Below are 21,936 nucleotides of genomic sequence, written 5' to 3'. Positions count from 1 at the left end.
ATAAGTTCTAGTTCAGAAGTTCTCAAAGTTTGGATTTTTGAAATCAGAACACATTTTTTTGTGTGTGTAGAAACCCATTGTACCATGTTTGGTAGCCAGGTTACCACAGAAACCCAGCCTTCCAATGGACGTTTAGAACCAGTATTGCCAGCATCTGTTCTGAGTCTCTTGTGAGTGCAGGTTTGTCATGTGGTGCATTGATAGAGGAAGAGAGTATCTTCCTTGCATCTAATAATCTTACTGAAAAATGCAGATGGGATGATCTTTTGCAGTCTCTTCTCTCTGTGAAGCTTGAGAATAATAAAAGGGAGATGCCCCGAATGGAACATGCGCACATCTCTACATTCCCTTCCTGATGCTCTTCTCAGTTGTCCTAAGTGATGAGAGTTTCATCATATCACATGCTGGAAGTTTTGAGATTTTAAAGTGGGGCCCTAACCCAAATGCCTCTCTCGTTAGAGTTTCAGATGATAAAACAATCTCAAGTGACAAAATCCTACAACGATGACAGTCTGGAACAGGCCAGCCTTTCCAGGGACCTTTCCTGGGGAAGTGGCTCTCCCAGCTTCACCTGCCTGTCACTTTTGAACCTAAGGGTTTTTGTTGTTGTTTTAGTTCGTTTTCTCTCTCTTTTTTATTTTTTTTTAAATGCAGCTGTGCAAAGGAGCCTCCAGGCCTCCTCCGAGTAAGACAAGGGGAATTGAGAAGCTCTTTATATGTATAGACTGATTTTAAGATTAGAACTGGTGGTGTGTGCCCTAGGCAGAGCCCTCCTGGATATCCGGAAATAAAATTTAGAGATGGACATTGTGTTGGTCTGTTGGTGGTTCTGTAAAGAACTGTCTGAGGCTGGGCAGTTTATAAAGAAATAGATCTAATTGGCACATGGTTCTGCAGGCTGTGTAGGAGACATGGCATCAGCATCTTCTTGGCTTCAGGTCAGGCCTCAGAGAGCTTACAGTCATGGCAGAAGACAGAGTGGGAGCAGATGTGTCACATGGCAAGAGAGGGAGCAAGAGAGAGAGGGAAAGGCCACACACTTTTAAACAACCGGATCTCACAGCGAGAACTCACTCATCAACAGGGGATGGTGTTAAGCCACTCATGAGGGATCTGCCCCATGATTCAAGCCCCCCACCACATCCCACCTCCAACAGTGGGGATCACATTTCAGTGTGAGATTTGGAGGGACATACATCTAAACCATATCAGACATTGAGAAAGATGGACTCAAGTATAGGTAGCAGTTATTGAGCACTTCTTACAGCCTGACAGTTTATTGGTCAGCTTGTGTAATCTTTACAACAACACTGCGTGCTAGTATGGAATAGATGGTGTCCTCCTCCTCACTTTACAGATGAAGAGATGAGACTTGGAAGCTTTAAATGATTTGCCCAAGGTCACCTAGTTAGTGAGTGGCTATGGTGGGATCTGAACTCTGATTTCAGAATCCATCCTTTCATTCCTAATTGCTGTACTGCCTCCTTAGAAGTTGCCTGGGCCAAATAAATTGTTTGGTTATTGTTTGTTTGGAGGTTCAGAGGAATATTATTGGGGGATATCACTAAAGATTTAAAGTTGTTTAAAAGAAGGGGAGACTACACTTGTTTTATGTTGTAGCAGTTAGAAATGTTTTAGAAATAAATTGGGACATCTGCTGTTTTCTAATGACATTTTAAATTTCTTAGATTTACCCCCACCCCAAATCTCTGTGCTATGGGTAAAATTCTGTGCCATAGAGAAAATTCTATTTTTTCATTTAAAAAATGACATTTAAAGTTTTTTTATTTTTTATTTATTTATTTTTTGAGGCAGAGTCTTGCTTTGTCATGGCATGACCTCAGCTCACTGCAAGCTCCACCTCCCAGGTTCACACCATTCTCCTGCCTTAGCCTCCCAAGTAGCTGGGACTACAGGCACCTGCCACCGCGCCCAGCTAATTTTTTTGTATTTTTAGTAGAGACGGGGTTTCACCGTGTTAGCCAGGATGGTCTCGATCTCCTGACCTCGTGATCTGCCCGCCTCGGCCTCCCAAAGTGCTGGGATTACAGGCGTGAGCTACCGCGCCCGGCCTAAAGTTTTTATTTATTTACTCCATACCCAATCTCTATGCCATAAAGAAAATTCCTACTTTGGATATGAGACTGAACAAGATGACCTATCAGTTGTTTTCTGAATCTAAATATGGTTAAAGAACTCATTGGCATTACAACCTAGTGACTGCTTCTGTGAAATAATTCTCTGTATGTGTTCTGATTACATAGTTCACTATACCACCATAGAATGACTATAGTTAACAATAATATATAGTTTCAGATAGCTAGAAGGAGGATATTGAATGTTCCTAACACAAATAAATGATAAAGGTTTGAGATGATAGATGTGCTAATTACCCTGTTCTGATTACTACACATTGTATGTATTGAAACATCACTAAGTACCTCATCATTTGTACAATTATTATTTGTCAATTTTAAAGAAATAAAATAGTCCTTTAGAGAAAGCCACTGTAGTGGATCAGTTTCCCCCCTCAAATTCATGTCTAACCAGAACCCTGGAATGTAACCTTATTTGGAAATAGGGTGGTTGTCGTTAATTAATTACCGGTAGAATTAATTAAGGATCTTGAGATGACCAATGACCAATGGTTGGTGTCCTTTCAAGAAGAGGATAGGACACAGAGAGAAGGCCACGTGAAGATGGAGGTCGAGATTGGAATTCTGCTGCCACAAAGCAGGGAACAGTAGGAGTCGCTGCTGGAAGAGGCAAGGAAGGCTTCTCCTTTACAGCTTTCAGGGGAAATGTTGACCTGCTAACACCCTAATTGCAGACTTCTGTTTTCCTGAACTGGGAGAGAATGCATTTCTGTTATTTTAATCTACCCAGTTCATGGTAATTTGTTACAGCATCCCTTGGAAACTAACAGCCACTTTCCACTCTCTCCATTGATATTTCATCTTAAATTTTGGAATAGGTTCGTGTCCATGTACAGTGTTGTGGTTACTGTATAAATTGTGCATTTTACATTTCCTGACAGGAGCCAATCACATTTAAATTGTATTCGGATAGCTCTATTTGTGAACTGAATGTTTTAAAGAAATGCATTTTAAGGAGTAGCTTTTTTAAAAAAAAAATTAAGTAAACCTGTTAGTGTTGTGGGGTGGGAGTGTTGTGATTCTTCTGAAAGAATTTTATCAGACCACCCAGATGACTCTATTAACAAGTTGGTCCTCTCACGAACTCTCTCACACTTCTCTAAGGTTAAAAATCAATTAGAAGGATTGGAGTGAAGGTGTCATTTTTCAATTGAAAGTCTAATAAAGCAAATCTTGGAAAGAATGAATAACAACTGCATGACCAGATGTGGCCATTACCAAAGGCAGGAGGATCCCAAAATGATTACATCTTCTTGAAGGTTTATAGTAATTCTGATTAATCTGTTTTGAAAAGATAGATACCCATATACCCCATGTATGCAAAGGTAATAAGATTAAGATTATTAGGACTCAAATTTTTTTCTGAATTAGAATTCTTACTATCAATCATAATTTGTCTAGTGTCCCTGGTGTTTTGAAATCTAAACTAGGAATTTTAAGAGTCCACCTGTCATGGGAGTTGGGAAGCTGTTCTGGAGATGCTTTAGTCTGGAGAGAGAATAAATTTCAAGTGAAAGATTCTGTTTCAGTGAGGAAAATGATAAATGATTAACGCATTTCTCCCCAGATGTCAGACTACTTTCTAAGATACTTAGGTTCCACCACCAACTAGCTCTTACTAACTTCACCCACCTCCTTATACCCTGGAGGTGTTCAACATACAACATTTTAATCACTAAAGCAGCTTCACGGTTTCTAACATAATGTAAATCTACGTTCCTTCACCAAACACATAAAGCTGTTAGTCCAGGTTCTAAGACATAGGGTGGGATTACTAGGCAGGGCCTGGTCCCTTGTCCTCCAGGGGTTGACAGGCTGGTGGGAGAGATTTGTTCTTTAATTCAAATGTAGAAACACCATGTTAGAAAGTACTGACCTTTTGTTGAGTTGAAATATCATATATATTGAGATCTAAAGGAAAGCAGGTTTCCTGAATGTTTTCTAGCAATAATCCTTCACAGTAATGCTGTGCTGTTGGTATTAGAGGAAGGAAGGAAGGATGTGTCACTCAGTTGTACTGTTTTGCAACCAGTTTCTTGAGCCAAACCTTTTGGTTATGTTTTATTGGAAGATGTTTAGTAACCAAGACATAGATATAACATTCGTAGCAAAGGTCAGTTTTTCTAAAACCTCAGAGTAGTTGTCTATCAAACAAAGCCCCCAGTATGGTGAAACTCAATGGCATATGCCTCCTTCACTCCCATTTTCTCTTCCACTCAGCTCCTGAAGAGGTTGTCAACTGATCTTTCACAACCTGACTGCTACCTCCTCGGTGACCTTGGGGAAAGCCCTTAACTTTTCTGTTCTCTTATCTGTAAACTGAATGAAAGAATGCATTTAGCCTGATGGCAAAAACAGAGTAAATGCTCAATAATGTTAGCAATTAGTATTATGTGTAACACTTACTTCTCTGGGGAAAAAATATTCTCCAGAAATTGTCATGCTTTGGGTTGTTCCTCTTTAGTTTTTGCTTGTTAAACTATTTTTAAGGACTGCCTAGGTTATTTTGATAGTAACAAAAAGATGAAATATAGATTCAACTAAAAATGTGTAAAAAGAGAGCTAAACCTATCTACCTATTAAGGGAAAAACATTGTTCCCAGTGTTTTATCTATTTCTAGGATAACTGCTATCCAGGATTTGCATATGAGCTATTATTGTAAGGGAAGATTGAATTTTGCAGTTAGGGAGAACAGAGATGAAGTTAGTTAGAGTCTATAAGGCAGAGCAAGTTTCTACATGTATTACTGGGGAGAACAGAGTGAGATAACCTCTCCAGGATTTTATGGATAAGTTCTCACTGCAATATTTACAATTTATATATTAATTAAAAAAACATATCCAGGCAGGATTAAACTGTCCTTCAGATTTTTATCTTCATTTAATTTGCTTTGTGATGGAAGTTCTTCTAAAGGTAGGATGATGTTTTAATTTGAGCAATTTTTACGTAACTGGAGCAACTACTGGGTTGCGGGGAAGAGCAGAGTGACTGCCGCCGTTCCCTGCCACGAGGGTGTGGGTGGACTTCCCCAGCTTCCTGGCCACAGTGGAGAAAAGGAAGCTTGTCTATTCCTTCCTAAATTGTTTTCCATACTAGAAGTTATCATGCTTGCTTCCGATCTTTACCAAAAACAAAACAACAACAACAACAAAAACCCGCCATTTCTCTTAATGCATTCTTTTTGCTCTTCTGTAAGATTTAAACTGTTAGATCAAAAGACTTGAATTTTAGGAATATGTGAAGTTGTCTTTTTAAATAAATAGAAATTTTAAAACCATTTGCGTATCCTCTTCCTGCATTTTTTCTTTTTTAGCAAAATGATTTGATATCGTATGGGGTGCTCTGAAGTTCCCATGCTACTGCTTTTTTCTGTTTACTTCACTTTGAGGTCCTGGTGTAGCTGCAGGCCACACCTAGAATGCTGTTCCTGTCTGCCCTATGCTCTGGGAAGGGGTCCACCATAGTGTTTCTCCATGTTTGGGCTCCAGTCTGTTTTTCCCTTTCCTGTTCTGGAAGGCCCACTGGCAGCTTTGGCTTAGGTGGGGGTGGGCAGAGAGCTGCTCCCCGTCACTGGTCATTGAGTGTGAGGCTCCTGAAGCCAGTTTCCACTTAGGCATCATTTTCTTCATAAATGTGTTTCTCTGTGGTGAGTGAGGAGAGATGGTGTCATTTTCTTATTTTGTATGTTTAGAAGGGCTGAGATTTACAAAATTCATTTTGGGTACTCGTCACTAATTAGTTTAATCTGGGATAAAAATGGACAATGAAAGATTGCATGTTTGATCATGCACAGCAAAGATGAAAGATTTATAATGAAACTAAATATCATGAAAGAAGAGAAGGATCAGAAAACTCAAGTGTAGGAACTGAATCCTGTGTTGCCCATTGATCTCCACACCCAGCCCCCAAATACACAGAGGTCCTGGGTCTCTGTTCTAGAGGCCAGAACTTTATGTTGTTCAAGGTTCTTTGGAAAAAAAACTCCCTTTGACATTTTCAGTAACTAGCAATGTGCACATTTTGGTAAAAGAGATGAAATGATGCTTTATGATTAACTTTAGCAACAGAAAAATAAAAAGGTGTAGAGAAAGACTAATATCTTCACTTTTTTTCTTGTTGAGCAATAACTTCCTACTCCAAATAGAATATTGTGAAATAATTTTAAAACGAAAAGAAAAAATGTTGCATCTGGTTTCTGTAAATATTGAAAGTATTTCCCAGATCCTGCTTACCACAGAATGACGTTCTACTTCAATTTATCTGCTTCAGAAGAGATGAAGAGAGGAATGAGGCTTGCCAGCATTTGGTTTGGTTAGCTCCCAGGGCACCTATGTATTCGAAGGTTGATACCATCGCCACTAAAATGATTAGACAATAGTGCATGGGCTGACTCCATAAAAGACAGGAAAGTCTCAGGGCTGTTGTTAGCAGTACTCAATCCAAATATACAGTATCATTAAATAGAAATTTCACCTGAAAGAAACCTTGTCCCTGTAAAAATGGGAAAATGCTTAGGTCAAATTAGAAACAGCCCTTCAGATTATAATGGTGGGCTGCTGGGAGCAAGGTTCACATTAACTTTATTATTTATTTATTTATTTTTTTTAAAGACAGGGTCTTCCTCTATTGCCCCCCAGGCTGGGGGCATACACCACTACAGGCATACACCACCATGTCCAGCTAATTTTTGTGTTTTTGTAGAGATAGGGTTTCGCCATGTTGCCCACACTGATCTCAAACTCCTGATCTCAAGCAGTCTACCCATCTCTGCCTCCCAAAGTGCTGAGATTACAGGCATGAGCCACCACATCCGGCCCACATTAACTGAAGGAAAACCAGTTTGTTTTAGAGAATTTATTTGAGTATATGCTTTGTGAAGCTTTAGGAAAAAAGCAAACACTGGGGAGTTCACAAAAGAAAACAATCTTACAAATCTCTCCATTTTATTTTAAAGAAACAGAGTTTGAAGTCACTTGTTTTAACTGTATGAATTTGTGACATATATCGGGAGACTTGACCATGGGTAGACACTTCTAGTGATTCTTTAAGGGTTCCTAATTCAAGCTGGTTAAATTGGTAGTTGACTCTGAGTGTACTCTTATGACAGAAAAGCATCAAAGTGCTTTTTTTTCCTTTCTTTCTTTTTTTTTTTTTTTTTTTTTGAGATAGAGTCTACTTTGGTGCCCAGGCTAAAGAGCAGAATAGTGGCATGATCTCGGCTGACTGCATCCTTGACCTCCTGGCTCAAGTGATCGTCCCCAACTACGGGGGAAGTCAGCTTCCCCTGTAGTTGGACACAGGTGTGAACCACCACACCCAGCTAATTTTTTTTTCTTTTTTTGTATAAACGGGATTTTGCTATGCTGCCCAGGCTGATCTCGAATTCCTGGGCTCAAGTGATCCACCTACCTTGGCCTCCCAAAGTGTTGGGATTACAGGCATGAGCCACTGCATCCAGTCTCCAAATTGCTTTAATTAACCTGTTTGACTTTTGTATCTTCTTGTAGATGGTACAAATAATGATCATGTATGCTACTCAAAAATTCTTAATATAAGTAAATACAAAAATAAAAATGAGTGGCATTCACAAGCATTTTTTGGGGAGATTTAAATTATCAATTTCATAGGTGTGTTTCCTTTTTATTGTTTTTAAAGCAAGCAACTAGATGTCTAGCATAGACCTGGACATCTAAGTAAGTGATCTAGAAGTTGACAGTGGATAAAATCATCTGAGGTATAGAAAAGGCTGCACAAAATAATTTTTCTCTGCTGTCTTAACAGGTCCAGCATATCAATTTTACTCAGTTTTTAAAAACTCATTAAGAAAATTTGGCCTGTATCTTTGCTGCAATTCTGGTAACAAACAAGGACTGGTGCTTTATGACAGCAGTGTGGGGACTGGAAGCCGGGTTCTCCCTCTGATTAGCTGTATGGCCTTGGATATGTGGTTTGACTTCTCCTGGCCTCGGGTTTCCTGCAAAGTGAGGGGTTGCATTACATCAGTGTTTCTCAGCATTTTCAAAGCCAAGCTCCCTTTGCTAAAAATTCAAGTATGCCCCCACCTCTGCTTCCCATCCTGCCATCTCCCAAAATTTCCTTATACTTCCAGTGGATAATTATTGGCTCTTATGATCCCTCATACCCCTCCCAGCTCTACCATTTTGTTACTCTGAGCAGATAATGGGTTTGAAATCAGTGGAACAAAGGTTTTTATCTCATTTTGTGAATAGATGCAACATGCTTCTCCTTAAAGCTGGAAGGGGGCGCTTCCCAAATTCATCCACACAGACCGGGAGTCCTGCCTTGTGCAAGGGCAAAATCTGGACGCTTGTGTTAGAAATGCAGAAACTTGACCGCACCCCAAATGGCTGAGTCGAAATCTTCATTTTAATAGTGCAGGCACTTCATGTGCACATCAGTTTGAGAAACACTGCCGACCACTGTTTTTTAACCTGTAGGTGGCAATATTAGTGGGAAGTGTCAGTTCAGTGGGTTACAGCCAGCATTTATTTCTTTTACCGAAATATACTGGAAAAGATAACATTAGGGTACATTGCATTTGGTAAAGGAAAATGTTGTTTCACAAAACTTACGTTTCAGTTTTATATGTCTGTGCCTATTTATGTATACAGGATGGAGAGGTCAGGCAAAAAGTTAATTTCTGAGGTGGATGTTGGACGAAAATGTTAAAAAACCCAGCAAGCCCCCGTCTCAGGCAGTATAGCTTAGAGACAGCCATCCGTTCCCCTCTGTCTTTATTCACACACACAAACATGACTGTTCACACACACAAACGTGACACAGAAATACACAGATTGACCAGTCTCGTGCCTGTAATCTCAGCCCTTTGAGAGGCTGAGGCAGAAGGATCTCTTGAAGCTGGATTCAAGAGCAGCCTCGGCAACACAGGCGATAAAGTGAGATCCAGTGTCTACAAAGAAAGTTTTTGTTTCTGTTTTTGTTTTGATTAGCCAGATGCGATGGCATGCTCCTATTGTCCCAGCTATGTGGAAGGCTGCAGCAGGAGGATCACTTGAGCCCAGGAGTTCGAGGGTGTGGTCGGCCATGATTGCACTACTGCATTCCAGCCCGTGAGGCAGAGCGAGACTGTCTCTTAAAAAATTTTTAAAAATTAAAAAATAAAAATAAATAAACATATAGACTGATATATAATTGAAGAACTGTTCTAGTATCACTCACTTTCTCTAATTATTCATATCAGATGTAAGCTACTAGATTTTACCATGAAAAAGAAACAAAATTAATTGTTGAGTTATATTCAAAAAGTTTTCTCAGTGATGTTTATATACAAAATTAAAACATTGTCAGATAAGATTTTATGTTTTTAAGTTATTACTATGGGGAGATTGCAAATACTTGTTCAGTTTCCTGTAAGTACAGATAATGTTTTTTTCTCTGGGGGCTAAATTGTGAAACCCATAGTACTGCAAGGTCATTCACATGTCCCTCTGGATCTAAGAATAAATAAATAAGTTGGTTTTTGTGGGAGTATGTTTTTGTAAGCTTACTCATATAAGTTTTCTAACTTAATATTTAATCACTTTATAATACTTTCAGTAAGTTTGTTTAATGTGGAGAAAGTATGTTTTAGAATGGGTATTTTTCCACCCTGAGGACTTTACAATCTCAGCGATAATTCATTACTTACAAGAAATAGTAAGATACAGACTGTACTGTAGATAGACTTTAAAAAACAGCTGGGAGGAAGTTGTCAGCCCTGGAATCCTAACTCTACTGGGGTGAGGCAGGAAATGCATTGCAGAGGTATTCTGAACTGTCATGATAAAAGTAATGTTTCACTTCCCCTAGGAAGTTTTCTTTTTTATTTATTTATTTTTTCCATTTATTTTGAGTAAAAAGTAAAGGAAGAGTTTGCTCTTGTCCCCTTCCCAAGGCTCTGTGTTGAGGAAGAAAACTGGCATGGATCTGGAAATTGAAGAAGGAGGAAAACACTGTACACCTGCTTTCAGAATTCAGAAGAATAATGAATTTTGCACCTGAAGTTGGGTGGGATTTTGTGTTTACTGCGTTCTAATTGCTGTTTGGGCTGTAATTTATTTATTGTTTTGAATTTTCTTTTAAAGTGGTTTTGGAGCTGTTACAGAGTCCTTTTATATAGAAGAGATTGAATAGAATGTGAAATGTAACTCTATACGAATTACACATTGAAACACAAAGATGGCAGGCTACTAAGTAACATGCAGTCTCAATAGATCTTAAGTTATTATGGTTATTTCAGCTGTAATATTGTTTCTACCTTAAGGATACTCTGGTTTCGGGAGCTCTTTAAGATTGTTTTTTGTTTTACATTTGTTCCTTTAGGCTTCAGTTGTTGTTTTAGGATAGCTTACATATTTAGAATATTTTCTTAGAATCACTTATGACTAAGTCAGGAATCCATGCTGGCCTAAGGGGTGTAGGAAAATGGTGCTACAGTGTGGTGTCTGTTGGTCTTAAGTTGCACGATGTCACAGAAGTTGGCCTTGGAGTCTGCCAGTTTAAGAAACTCTTGCTCCATTTCTCTGACTATTTGGCAGACAGACGAGAGTACTAAAGGACCTGGCTGGGTCTGTCTTGACATGTCTTAGCTGGAGATGGCACTGTCCAGCACTATCCAGAATTTTAGAGAATTTTGAAGCTGCAGGGAAGCTTAGAAATCATCCAGTCTAACATGCTTATTTCACATGCGAAGACCTGAGCCTTCCGGCGATAATACTCATTCCTGCTCCTGGCCAACGCAGAACATGAATCTAGATATTCTAACTTTTCCGTTCAGTTTTTTTTTTTTTTTTTTTTTTCCCCCTGAGGTGGAGTTTCACTCTTGTTGCCCAGGCTGGAGTGCAATGGTGCAATCTCAGCTCACTGCAACCTCTGCCTCCTGGGTTCAGATGATTTTCCTGCCTTAGCCTCCCCCACCACCACACCTGGCTAATTTTTGTGTTTTTAGTAGAGACATGGTTTCACCATATTGGTCAGGCTGGTCTCGAACTCCTGACCTCAGGTGATCCACCTGCCCTGGCCTCCCAAAGTGCTGGGATTACAGGCGTGAGCCACCACGCCCGGCCAATTTTTTTTTTTTTTAAATTATTACTATAAACATTATTTTCATAGAAGGAAGGGAAGAGTTTTTCTGGTTTTGCATTCTCCAGAAGCCATCCTCTTCATTTACTGTGTTTAAATTCTTTTCTACATGTGAGACTCTGGTAACCTGTGACATCATGTCCACATTCCACCTTGCTTTTCAGGTTCTTCCTACTACCTTTTTAGTACCACTGCACTCCCACCTCAACATCAACTTGGGGTACTTCTCTGAAGCAACCAGGTTGGGTAATTCTCTGACTTTTGTGAAGAATGATCCTTCCAGTCTATATCTTTGTTGGTCACTCCTCTCCTTACTCTACCCACCTTTCTTTCAGATTTGCCATTCCTTTTATTATTTTTTGTTTGTTTTGTTTTGTTTTTTTCCTTTTTTTGAGACAAAATCTCTCTCTATTACCAAGGCTGGAGTGCAGTGGCACAATCACAGCTCCCTGCAGCCTTGACCTGGGCTCAAGTGATCCTCTTGTCTCAGCCTCTTCAGTAGCTGGGACTACAGGTGTGCACCACCAAATTTTTTTTGTAGAGTCAGGGTCCTGCTTTGTTATTCAGGTTGGACTCAACCCCTTGGGCTCAAGTGATCCTCCCATCTTGGCCTCCCAAAGTGCTGGGATTACAGACATGAGCCACCACCCCTTTTATTCTTAATGACATGTCATTAATATTCAGCTCACTCAGCCATCCACCCCCTCTGTGAAGCCTTCCTTCAACCTTTTTGTCCCCTGCCTTTTCATCCTCCCTCCTCCCTGATCTTCCCTTATTTGGACTCTATTTTTAGAAATCATACTGTACTACACCATTATAAGCAATGCAATTGAGGGTAGCTAAGGCTAGGAACCCACTGTTAAAAGCTTTTCCTTTCTGATGAATGCATTCTCTGGTAAGGAAATTTTGAAACCTTGCCTTAGACCCCTTACTTTCTCTTTTGGTCCTCTAGTTTTCTGGTGATTAATTTAAAATGTCTTCAGTCTGGTATCTTCATATTCACACACCTGTACCCCTTACAAATGCTGTTAGAAAAACTAGAAGGAACAAATTGCACAGGAACTCTTGTGTGTTTCCTGGCCCAGAGTTCTCAGTGGGCAACTTGGCGAGTCACTGGAGTTCTTAGAAGAACTTTTGGAGGAAATAGAACAATTGGGCTGATTAGCATGCAGGAGCACAGAACCAGCCCTTAAAAGATACTTGAATGATAAGGAATCTAGTGTCTTGATGGGATCTGAAAGGAAATCTCAGTCAGTCATGTTGTATTCAACAATGCAAGTCTTAACTTTAATTCTTTTATCTGAAGCGTAAGAAAATGATGCTTTATTCATGAACTTAGGTGAAGAGATTTCTATGTGGAGATTGCAGTTTTACATGCAAGGATCAACTTTGATGGGTATCTTGGAGAATTAATTATGAAGCCTATTGGAAATTTTTATTTTTATGTTTTATTGGAATAGTGAAGGTAACATGGGTCCCTCTCCTTTGACAGGCTTAATCCAACCAAAAAAAAAAAAAAAAAAAAACTTAATACTCTATTGCTCAGTTTCACAGTCTTGAGAAGCTGCAAAGTTTTTTTCCAAACAAGGAACAGTGAAGATATGAGAACCAGTTTCACTAACTAATTAGCTATGTGATATTAAGCTTTGATATCCTTGTTATCAAATGGGATTGATTATTTCCCTAACTCCATGGTGTGTATAAGGGAGACACAATGGCTGTGTAAAGGGGCATTACTGTTCTTCATTAATTTAGTTGCTATGTGTTTTTTAACATCCTGGTCTCAGGCATTCCTTCCCTGACATATCCACAGGAACAACTGATTCCTGGCCAGTTTCTCACCTCTCTCTAGTTCACCTCCCACGTTTAGTTTTGTTTTTCCAGTTCCCTGTGCCAGAACTTCTTCCAGCCACCATTCCCAGCCCTCTCTCAGTCACTCATATGGCCAAAAACAAAGAAAATATTCTGACTGTGGTGATACCTGGCCCATGTCGGTGTCCCCCTCATTCCTGTTTGATAATTTATTTAAATTCTTAAATTCCTTTTACATCTTGAAAGCATACGGAGAGGAACTGGTGTATGGAAATGAGTGTAGCAGACGGTGTCTTCACGTAGTACTCAGTTCATTTCAGGCGTGATCTTATACGGTTTCCCTGTGAAAATGATAATGTTCTGTAAACTTCTGTCTGCTTTCAGGAGCAACTGTAGTGATTATTTTGCTTCTAGATGAAGGAAATAGTTGATGTATTAAACCAACCTGCTGTTTGGGATGGTGGTGGTGGTGGTGGTGGTGGGTGTTGGGGCAACAGGGGTGGGAATGATAACCTTCTTGAACTATAAGGATGAAAACTTTAAGAAACACTTGAAGAAAATTAAAGGGCAGGTCCTAGCTTTCCTTTCCCTTCTGAACGTACTAGAATTCTTAGAGAAGTGGCTAAGTAAGGTGGGGGTGGGAAGAGGAGGACAGCTTCAGCTATAAGATTGGTCAGAGCACTGTTCTTTAGCCTATTAGTAATAGGAAGGAAATGAGACAATGGAATTTTAAATGACAAGTTTTTGTTTCAAAATTATCTTTGCTGCATAGAAATCTACAACAATGTACATGATTACTAATGTATTTTAGTTCGCATGTCATTAATTTTGTAAATGACCTTTAGATTTGTATTTATAGAGGGGAGACTATTTCTCTCTTCTCTGTAGGGGGTGATATGATAGAGCAGGAGATAGTATTACCCTGTGTATAGTTGCCCTGTGCCTATCGTTGATCCTTTTAGTATAGGAGGCCCAGTGGGACTTCTGGCTGGACGGAGGCATCAGTGTTGTCCATGCAGGAAGTGCTCCCTGATTGCTATCCATAGAGGAAGTCCTCCTTGAGTGCTGCCCACACAGGACATGCTCTCTGAGTGCTGTCCATACAGGAAGTTCTCTCTGAGTGCTGATGAACGCTCTTACTGATGGTGCCAAACCACTCGTGCAGGAAAGGCTGAGGGTCTGCTAATATAACCACCCCGTTTATTCACGAGTGACTTTGTTTTCTATCCATTTTGGTATGCAAATTAAGCCCATATAAATATTATCAAGAAAATGGAATTAGCTTGTTTTCTTTGCCCTTGGAGATACAAGAATGTAGTTTGTTTACCTGACCTGATAACAGGAAAAATTAGGCTAGAGAAGGCTGAGAGACCACTAGGCTCTTTTGGGATGGATGGGCACTTAGCATGCTTATCCAGCCGCCAGGTCCCCTAATTAGATTGAATGTGTGTAAATAGTTGCAAGCTTCATCCATAGAGGGCCTTTTCAAGTTCCAAGGCATCTTCCGGGTTTTGAGAAGCAAAATGTAAAAGGACTACCAGTGATGAAAATGGAACTGGGTAAAATATTGTCCCTTTTTATCCCTTTGTAAGCTTTTTAAAAATTTGTTTAAGTTTATCATTTGTGCTGCCAAGACACATAATCTGACGACAAAGTGTAATTGCTTTAAATTTATCAGAGTTCTGAAGCTGTAGTGAAAGACTTGTCAGTATTTGCATTTTAATCTATGAATGAAGGTTTAATTTTTCACTGTTTTAAGTCATGTCATCCTGAAATGTTGACTCTGATGTTTAGCAGTAATATGCTGAAGCTTTCAAAAGTTGTTTGTAGAATTTATTCTGTAATGAAAAGATTTTTATAAAGTAGAATTTTTAAAACCGCTTTTTTAAGAGCTAATCTTTGTTTTTTTAACACTATGAGACTGTGTGTTCATTAAGTCAACTTAAAGGCACCTTTTACTTTCTTAAAAAACATATCTGCCAATGGTATTAAATATCACATTTCAGAGAAGCTTGAATTTGGTAATTAGCAAAAATTATGGGCACAGAAAATGGAAGAATACAAATAGAGCATTCAGGATATAGAAAGTGTTCTGGGGTCCCACGTAGAGTACTGTTTGAAGGCTCTGCTCTGGCTTTGTTTTCTAGCAGATCTGCGTTCAAATTCTAACCCTGCCACCTTCTAAATGTGTGGGCTTGGCACATTCCTAACCTTTCTTGAGACTCGGTTTCCTAATCTGCACAATGGGAGAACAATAACCTACCTGCCAGTCTGATTGAATTAAGTACAGTAATGTATGTAAAGTACTCAGCAGAGTCTGTATCTGTAGTAGAGATGGGGTTTCACCGTGTTGGCCAGGCTGGTCTCAAACTCCTGGCCCCGTGATCCACCTGCGTTGGCCTGCCAAAGTGCTGAGTTTACAGGCGTGAGCCACCGCGCCCAGCCCAGTTTCAGTGACTTCTAAAAACGTAGTCTTTGGTTTAAAAATTTCTGCACTAGAAAATTAAAAATTGACAACCTACAATAATTCAACGCTTCTCTCTTTCAGTTTTCTTTCTCTGTCTTCAGTTAGCCCCAAGAAAGAATTGATTTGGAAATAAAATTTGAATTTGAACTTTGTTCTGTATAGAATTCACCAGAGGCTAGTAGTCCTCGTTGGGTACATTTAGGAACCCTCTTCTTCTGCCTGGGATCAGATGCTGGGAGATTTCATTCCCTCACAGGGCAAACTTAACAGGGGAGGCAGGGAGGCACAGGCTGTATCTGCTTCCCACAGTGGGAAAATAACTACTGCAGTAAATAGGGATGCCCATCAAATTATATTAAAACAGCTATGTAAATTCAGACATGTAAATCATAGTTATATTTCTGCCAAAAAATGAATACATAAATAAGAAAACCTACTACTTTCGTGTCTAAATAATCTCCAAATAAGTCATACATCCAAATGTTTCTTTAATTATACAGGTGCATGCCCGCCACTCCCTTTCCACTTCTGGCAAAATCAAAGGTTCGAGTGAATGCAGCCTTGGAATGCAGTCTTTAAAATGCCCGATGGTTCATTTACTTCGTGTTGATGTAATCTCACTAAGAGGTAGGGGCGGGCCTGATCCACAGCTTCTTCCTGACTTCTCCAAGTCTCATCCCAGATGACTGCGTTTCATCGCTCAATGACTGCATTAAACATACTGGGTCCTACTGTGGAAACAGTGTTGCTTGTGTCAGGGAGGGTTTCTGAGACACTAATCAAGGGAGGTTTAAGGGAAAATTCAGTCCTGCCTAGTTTTAATAGCTACAAGTTATCTGTGTCAATCAAAGGCTTGGGACAGGAGGCAGGTGTGTGGGCTACTTTCCAGCACCTCTGTCCTCACTGATGTGAAAAATAGAGTAGGGCTGGATGGCAGGTACCAACTCAGTGACTTCAGAGAAGGAGCACAGGCTTTGTGGGGCATGGCCAGTTCTCTGAGGTGCCACCTGTGGCAGAGCAAGTGTCAGAGTTTGGTCTTAGTTTTATATCTAGAAAGTAGTTAGTCCCTAGAGAAAAACCAGAGGTTTGGGGAAAGGATATGAGTTCAGCTGCTCATTAAGGGCATGAATCAAATAGATTTGGTAGGACGTGATCTCAGGCTGCTTTTATTTTGGGATTAAGCAGTACTGATGTTCCCAGTTCAAGTTCAGCCTTCAGTGAATAGCATTTCTGCATTGACTATTATTGACCCTTTGCTGCTCTCTTTCTAAAAGAAATAAAGAAAGTAAAGTGGTGTTTGGACTCAGATGATATCTTAGCAAGAACCTGGGCAGTGGAAGGAAGAATCTGGAAGATACAGGATCAGAAGAAATAGTTAACATATCTAAATTAATGGGGCCAGGCATGATGATTCATGCCTGTAATCCCAGCACTTTGGGAAACCAATGCGAGCGGATCACCTGAGGTCTGGAGTTCAAGACCAGCCAGGTCAACATGGTGAAACCCCGTCTCTACTAAAAATACAAAAATTAGCCAGGCATGGTGCTGTGTGTCTGTAATCCCAGCTACTTGGGAGGCTGAGGCAAGAGAATCGCTGGAACCCAGGAGGTGGTTCCGGTGAGCCAAGATCGCGCCACTGCACTCCAGCCTGGGTGACAGAGTGAGACTCCATCTCAAAAAAATAAAAATAAAAATAAATTAATGAGATCCCCATGTGTTGGGATATTATGGAATTAGGATGACCATGGCAGAAGCTGGGTACAAAACTAGGAATCTATAGTGGGCAACAGAGGTTGCTGATGAGGTAAATGAGGGTATGCTTATTGCAAGGGATCTGCTTCTCCAACCTTCCACTGTGGGATTTGATTTGTCTTCTGTAGACATGCCTGACTTTTCTTGATTGTACTGGTAAAAATCAAGCCATGAGATTTGAACCTTTTAACTGTCTAATGACTATTTAATTTTGGATGTTCAAACTGTTCATGAGTGATGTCTTTGAGTTAGTACAGTATATTTATTATTTAGAAAATGTGAGGTGAGAAAACATCCCTGTCCTGGTGTGAAATTGCCACGCGTTTGCTGTGAGGACACTTGGGGTTGTGTGCCCTTTCATCTTAAGCTGAGCCGTTTAACTTCCTCAAAGTCATGTGTGTGGCACTGGGTCAGAGAACTGTTGGTTCTTTCTGTTGGTGCACAGAGAATTATCTGGTGTGAGTACAATTTCAGACATTCTTCTTAGGTGGCTGCTGACTGTAAAACCACACTGAGTCCTTTGGTTGCAGGCTTTACAAGAATTGTGGTGGGTGCTGCAAGCTGGGAAGGTTTCCAGCTTGGACACTGTTCTCACAGGGGTTAAATTTCACAAGGTTAGCCAGAGCGAAAGGCAGCCTGCCTGGGAATCTTACCCAGATGTCTCAATGAAGTCGTGTGCCTGTCTTAGAACTAGGTGAGATTGTCCTTATTGGAAGATCTGGATGAAACTCTTTCTTATACTTGAGGAGTAATTTTTTTTTTGAAGAGTCATCCTAATAAAATTATAAGCAACTTTCAATCAAACGTTCTTCAGAATTTGAAAACCTTTTCAAAGTCTAGTGATTTCTAAATTACTGTATATTAAGATGGTATCATCTAACTTCATGCACATTAATTTTGAGTCTCAGTAGATGTGTTCCCGAAAAATGCGTGAATAAATTAATCTTACATAAATTTAGTCACATTTAAGGTGCTCATAGAGAACTTTTACTGAGTAAACCCTGTTATCAATTTTATGTTGAAGAAGAAGCCTTTTTTAAAGTAGCGTGAACAGACCTTTTAAAAGGGTAAATTAAAATTTATACCTCAAAGTAGCTTAAGGTAATCTATATTTAAATCTTGGTAACTTCATTTTATTTGGGAGATCATACAGCCTCTGAATGACAGCCTCTGAATGGTGTCAGTCTCCTAATGCTAGCATACTAAGGCTCCTGATCTTTGTTTTCCAGCAGTCTCTGGTCCCAGCGCACCCCATGGCCCCTCCCAGTCCCAGCACCACCAGCAGTAATAACAACAGTAGCAGCAGTAGCAACTCAGGATGGGATCAGCTCAGCAAAACGAACCTCTATATCCGAGGACTGCCTCCCAACACCACCGACCAGGACCTGGTGAAGCTCTGTCAACCGTAAGTAATAGTTGTTCGTATTATTTTAGCTGCTAAGTATCTTCTTGATCATATTATAGAGTGATCTATACTGCATTGTAAGAGAAGTTTATAAGAAATACCTGTGGACTCTCAGTATCGCAACAATAAAATGGGTTTCAAGTTTTAACTTCTTAAATACTTTTTCAGTCAATATCATCAGACTGGCTACATATCAAAATGAACTGGAGCGTTTTCTCAATAGAATTTGACTTTATGGGCATATGAGAAGTAAAATGTGAATTAAAAAAAATTTTTTTTGGCTAGATATTTTTCAGGAGTTCTCATTTTTTGTGGATGCCCCTCTGAGGGCCGGTCTAGCCTATGAGAGGAACTTTAGCTGTCATTGCTTGTCAGAAAGGTTGTTAACCATCTAACATCATACTGAATGTAAGCTCTTAATTCCAGCCGGGACCATATTAGTCTGCCTCCATTAGCATCCATAGTTTTGTAGTCTGGATTGTTCACCCTCATCACTTTGGGAATAAGAACTCAATTCTACCCTTTCAGAGTGTTATGAAGAAATGTGTGCATGTGCATAAAGTTCCAAAGTAAATTTGCATTATATGCTAATGCTGTCAATGAATAGAATATAATGTGCTTCTTTGCTGCAATTACATTAATTTACTAAGTAAGAAAGCACTAATTTTAAAACAAGGAGCCAGAAGCACTGTATAGTGCAAAGATCATTGTGTAAGGACTGAAAGCATCAAATTGCATTGAGCTATAAAAGCCTACACATGTAACAGTACTTTTTATTTATCCCAAGACAATAATGGTCCCTTAAAAAGAGAATTTTGCATAATTGCAGTAGGAGACTTTTGCCAGAGAATGTTTCCTATTACCTGAATTTCAAAACACCTGATTGATAACATCTCATTTCTCTTTTCCTGGTTAAAATCCAGATTCATTACTTCTTACTTTTTTAAGAAAAAAACATTTCAAAGCTAACTTGGTCAGTTATTTCTAAACTGGAACTAAAAGTAACATCTGGCCTTCCATGGGTGGGGAAGGGGTGATGGTTGTTTAGCTGGGTTTTGTTCTGAAAGGGGAGGGGTGGGACAGTAGGTGGTGGCTCTTAGGATCTGGAGAGCTTTCTAGAAGGCCATCCCTCCCAGCACTCTCCCTGTGCTTTTCTCATGTCCCCCTTTTTGATCAGCCCTTGTGGACTTTGACTCCAGTCCTTGGCTTTTGGGGCAGTGAAATAATGCCCTGCATTAGAGACTGCTGTGAAAGCAAGCCCAGCTCTTGGGGTTTGTCATTGCTGGCTGCAGGCAGAGGGAACCCTGCCAGGCACGCCCTGCCCTATTGCAGCTGTTCAAGACCACAAATAGGCCTTTTGCTATCTCCTCTGCTGCTGGCCTTTCAGTGGTGTTGTCTTATGTTTTTGCAGTGTAATTACAGGTAGATAGAGCGCCATAAAGTCTAAGGAATGAAAAATATGACTGTAAGAAACAGAAGAATGAAGCTAACCCTCAAATTCATGAGGTGTAAGAGAAGAGGAGAGGAATTCAGAAAACAAATTGTTCTTCAGCTATTGTTGAATTACGTAGGGTGAGTTTTGATGTTAAGGAGACAGTTAACCCTAAAATACTGGAGTAATGCCATGTTTTATATACAGTAAATATGTACTTGAAAAATTGAGTCAGTAATTTTTTTTTGAACAGAATCATATTCCAAATGTGGCAGAAGAACATTTTACCATTTTTCCTAGAATATTCATTTCTTTTTTGTTGTTTTCTTTGACATGTATGGATTTTCTTAACGTATGTAAACATTACCCTCCTTCCTTTTATCAATAGCAGCAATAATGCTTTGCAACCCTCACTGTCTCCCATCACTTGCAAAGGAAGGCTCTTGTACAATCCCAGGTTTCATACTGAAGTCTGGTAATAGTCTTCTTGATATGTATCATACAGAGGCAAAACATAACAATAATAGAGGACTCTGTCTCATAATTTGCTGGGAACTTCATTCCATTTAATACAGAAAATCTAGTAAATACCAAATTTGACTTGCTGAGAGTTTCGTGTCTTGGAATGTAGAGAAAGCACAAAAGAGCATTCCTGTTCTGGACTTAATTGTTTCCAATAAAGAAGAGCTAGTTGGTGACATAGAAGTGACAAGAACCTTATGAGAAAGTGACTCATCCTAGAGCTTAAAAAACCACTGGACATAATTAGAGATTTTTAGAAAAGTAGGTATCAGAAACGTCTCAGAAAAAAAATATATAAATCTATACCTCTAAAAAAGAAAAGAAATACTTAGAACTAAAAACTTAGCACTGTAATTACAAATTGACCTGATGAGGCTGAATTAGGAGGGGAAATGATGGAAACAAATGATTTGGCTCTCCAGGGGGCTTGGATATTTTAGAGGATTATTTAACAGAAAGATCGGGACAAGCAGGAATGTTTATCACGGTGGCCCAATTCCATACAAATGGTGCATGAAGTCCAAAGGCATGTATGACATGAAGATTTTAAAAACTAAAGAGGAAAGCAAAAACTATTTTTTAAAAACTGTGTTTGAAGTAGAACATAGAGATGCTGTAATGTTAGAGGCGGTTACAGTGGAAAAGCAGATGTTGTGATACTGAGATGACAGGGAAAGGCAGCCCCACCCAGACTCAAAAGAGGGAGTCATGACCCTGCAAAGTGTAGATCACTATGGCTAAGAAGAGAAAGCATGTTGGGTAGGGGCTCAGACAGGAAGCCAACCAGCCTACGTTCCTAATACAAGGTGGTGATGGTGGTGTCAGGTAATCTGGATTGAAAAGAGATAAATTTCCTAGAAGCTTTTAATGAAAGATGTCAACCAGCTCTATTAACTTCTAAATTGTGAAACACATACGAAAAATCTTGGAACCTTGACTGCTTTATGCTGCAGCAAGTTTACTCCCTATTTCTAAGAGGTTATCTATTCACAAACAAGATACCAGTTCAGTTAACCAGCAAGTTCAGGAAATGGAACAACCCAAGTGGCCGAAAGGATTCATCTACTGCCCCTTGGCTTAATTCTCTTCCTTCTCTGAAATCAAGCCAAAGAAACACTGCTTGACCGTGCTTATCTGTGTGGTGTATTTGTCACCTAAATATTTGCCAATGCAGTATTTCTCTCATTGAGACTTCTTAGGCAGACTTTTTAGATAGATGAATTGAGGGCTCATGTTGTGTCCATTTTGTTGACATCTTAGCCATTTTTATTTTGCCTTCAGACTTTC

General features: G+C 39.6%; 1 protein-coding gene across 10 annotated transcripts in view; it reads left to right on the top strand.

Annotated features, from left to right (window-relative positions):
- The window catches only part of RBMS1 (RNA binding motif single stranded interacting protein 1), a 217,182-nt gene that overhangs the window by 103,070 nt on the left and 92,176 nt on the right, over positions 1–21,936 (top strand). For 6 of the 10 annotated variants that reach the window (XM_007965129.3, XM_007965128.3, XM_007965125.3 and 3 more), the window contains exon 2: positions 18,520–18,695. In XM_007965129.3, coding sequence (XP_007963320.1) covers positions 18,520–18,695 — 176 coding nt within the window. Of the gene's footprint in view, positions 1–16,038; positions 16,166–18,519; positions 18,696–21,936 lie in introns of those variants that run through there. The other 4 variants (XM_073019756.1, XM_007965132.3, XM_007965126.3 and 1 more) reach the window with 2 other exon arrangements.

This window comes from Chlorocebus sabaeus, chromosome 10, assembly GCF_047675955.1.
Source record: "Chlorocebus sabaeus isolate Y175 chromosome 10, mChlSab1.0.hap1, whole genome shotgun sequence".
Lineage (NCBI taxonomy): Eukaryota > Metazoa > Chordata > Mammalia > Primates > Cercopithecidae > Chlorocebus > Chlorocebus sabaeus.
The sequence above is the reverse complement of the archived record's forward strand: the minus strand, read 5'-3'. Positions and strand labels throughout refer to the sequence as shown.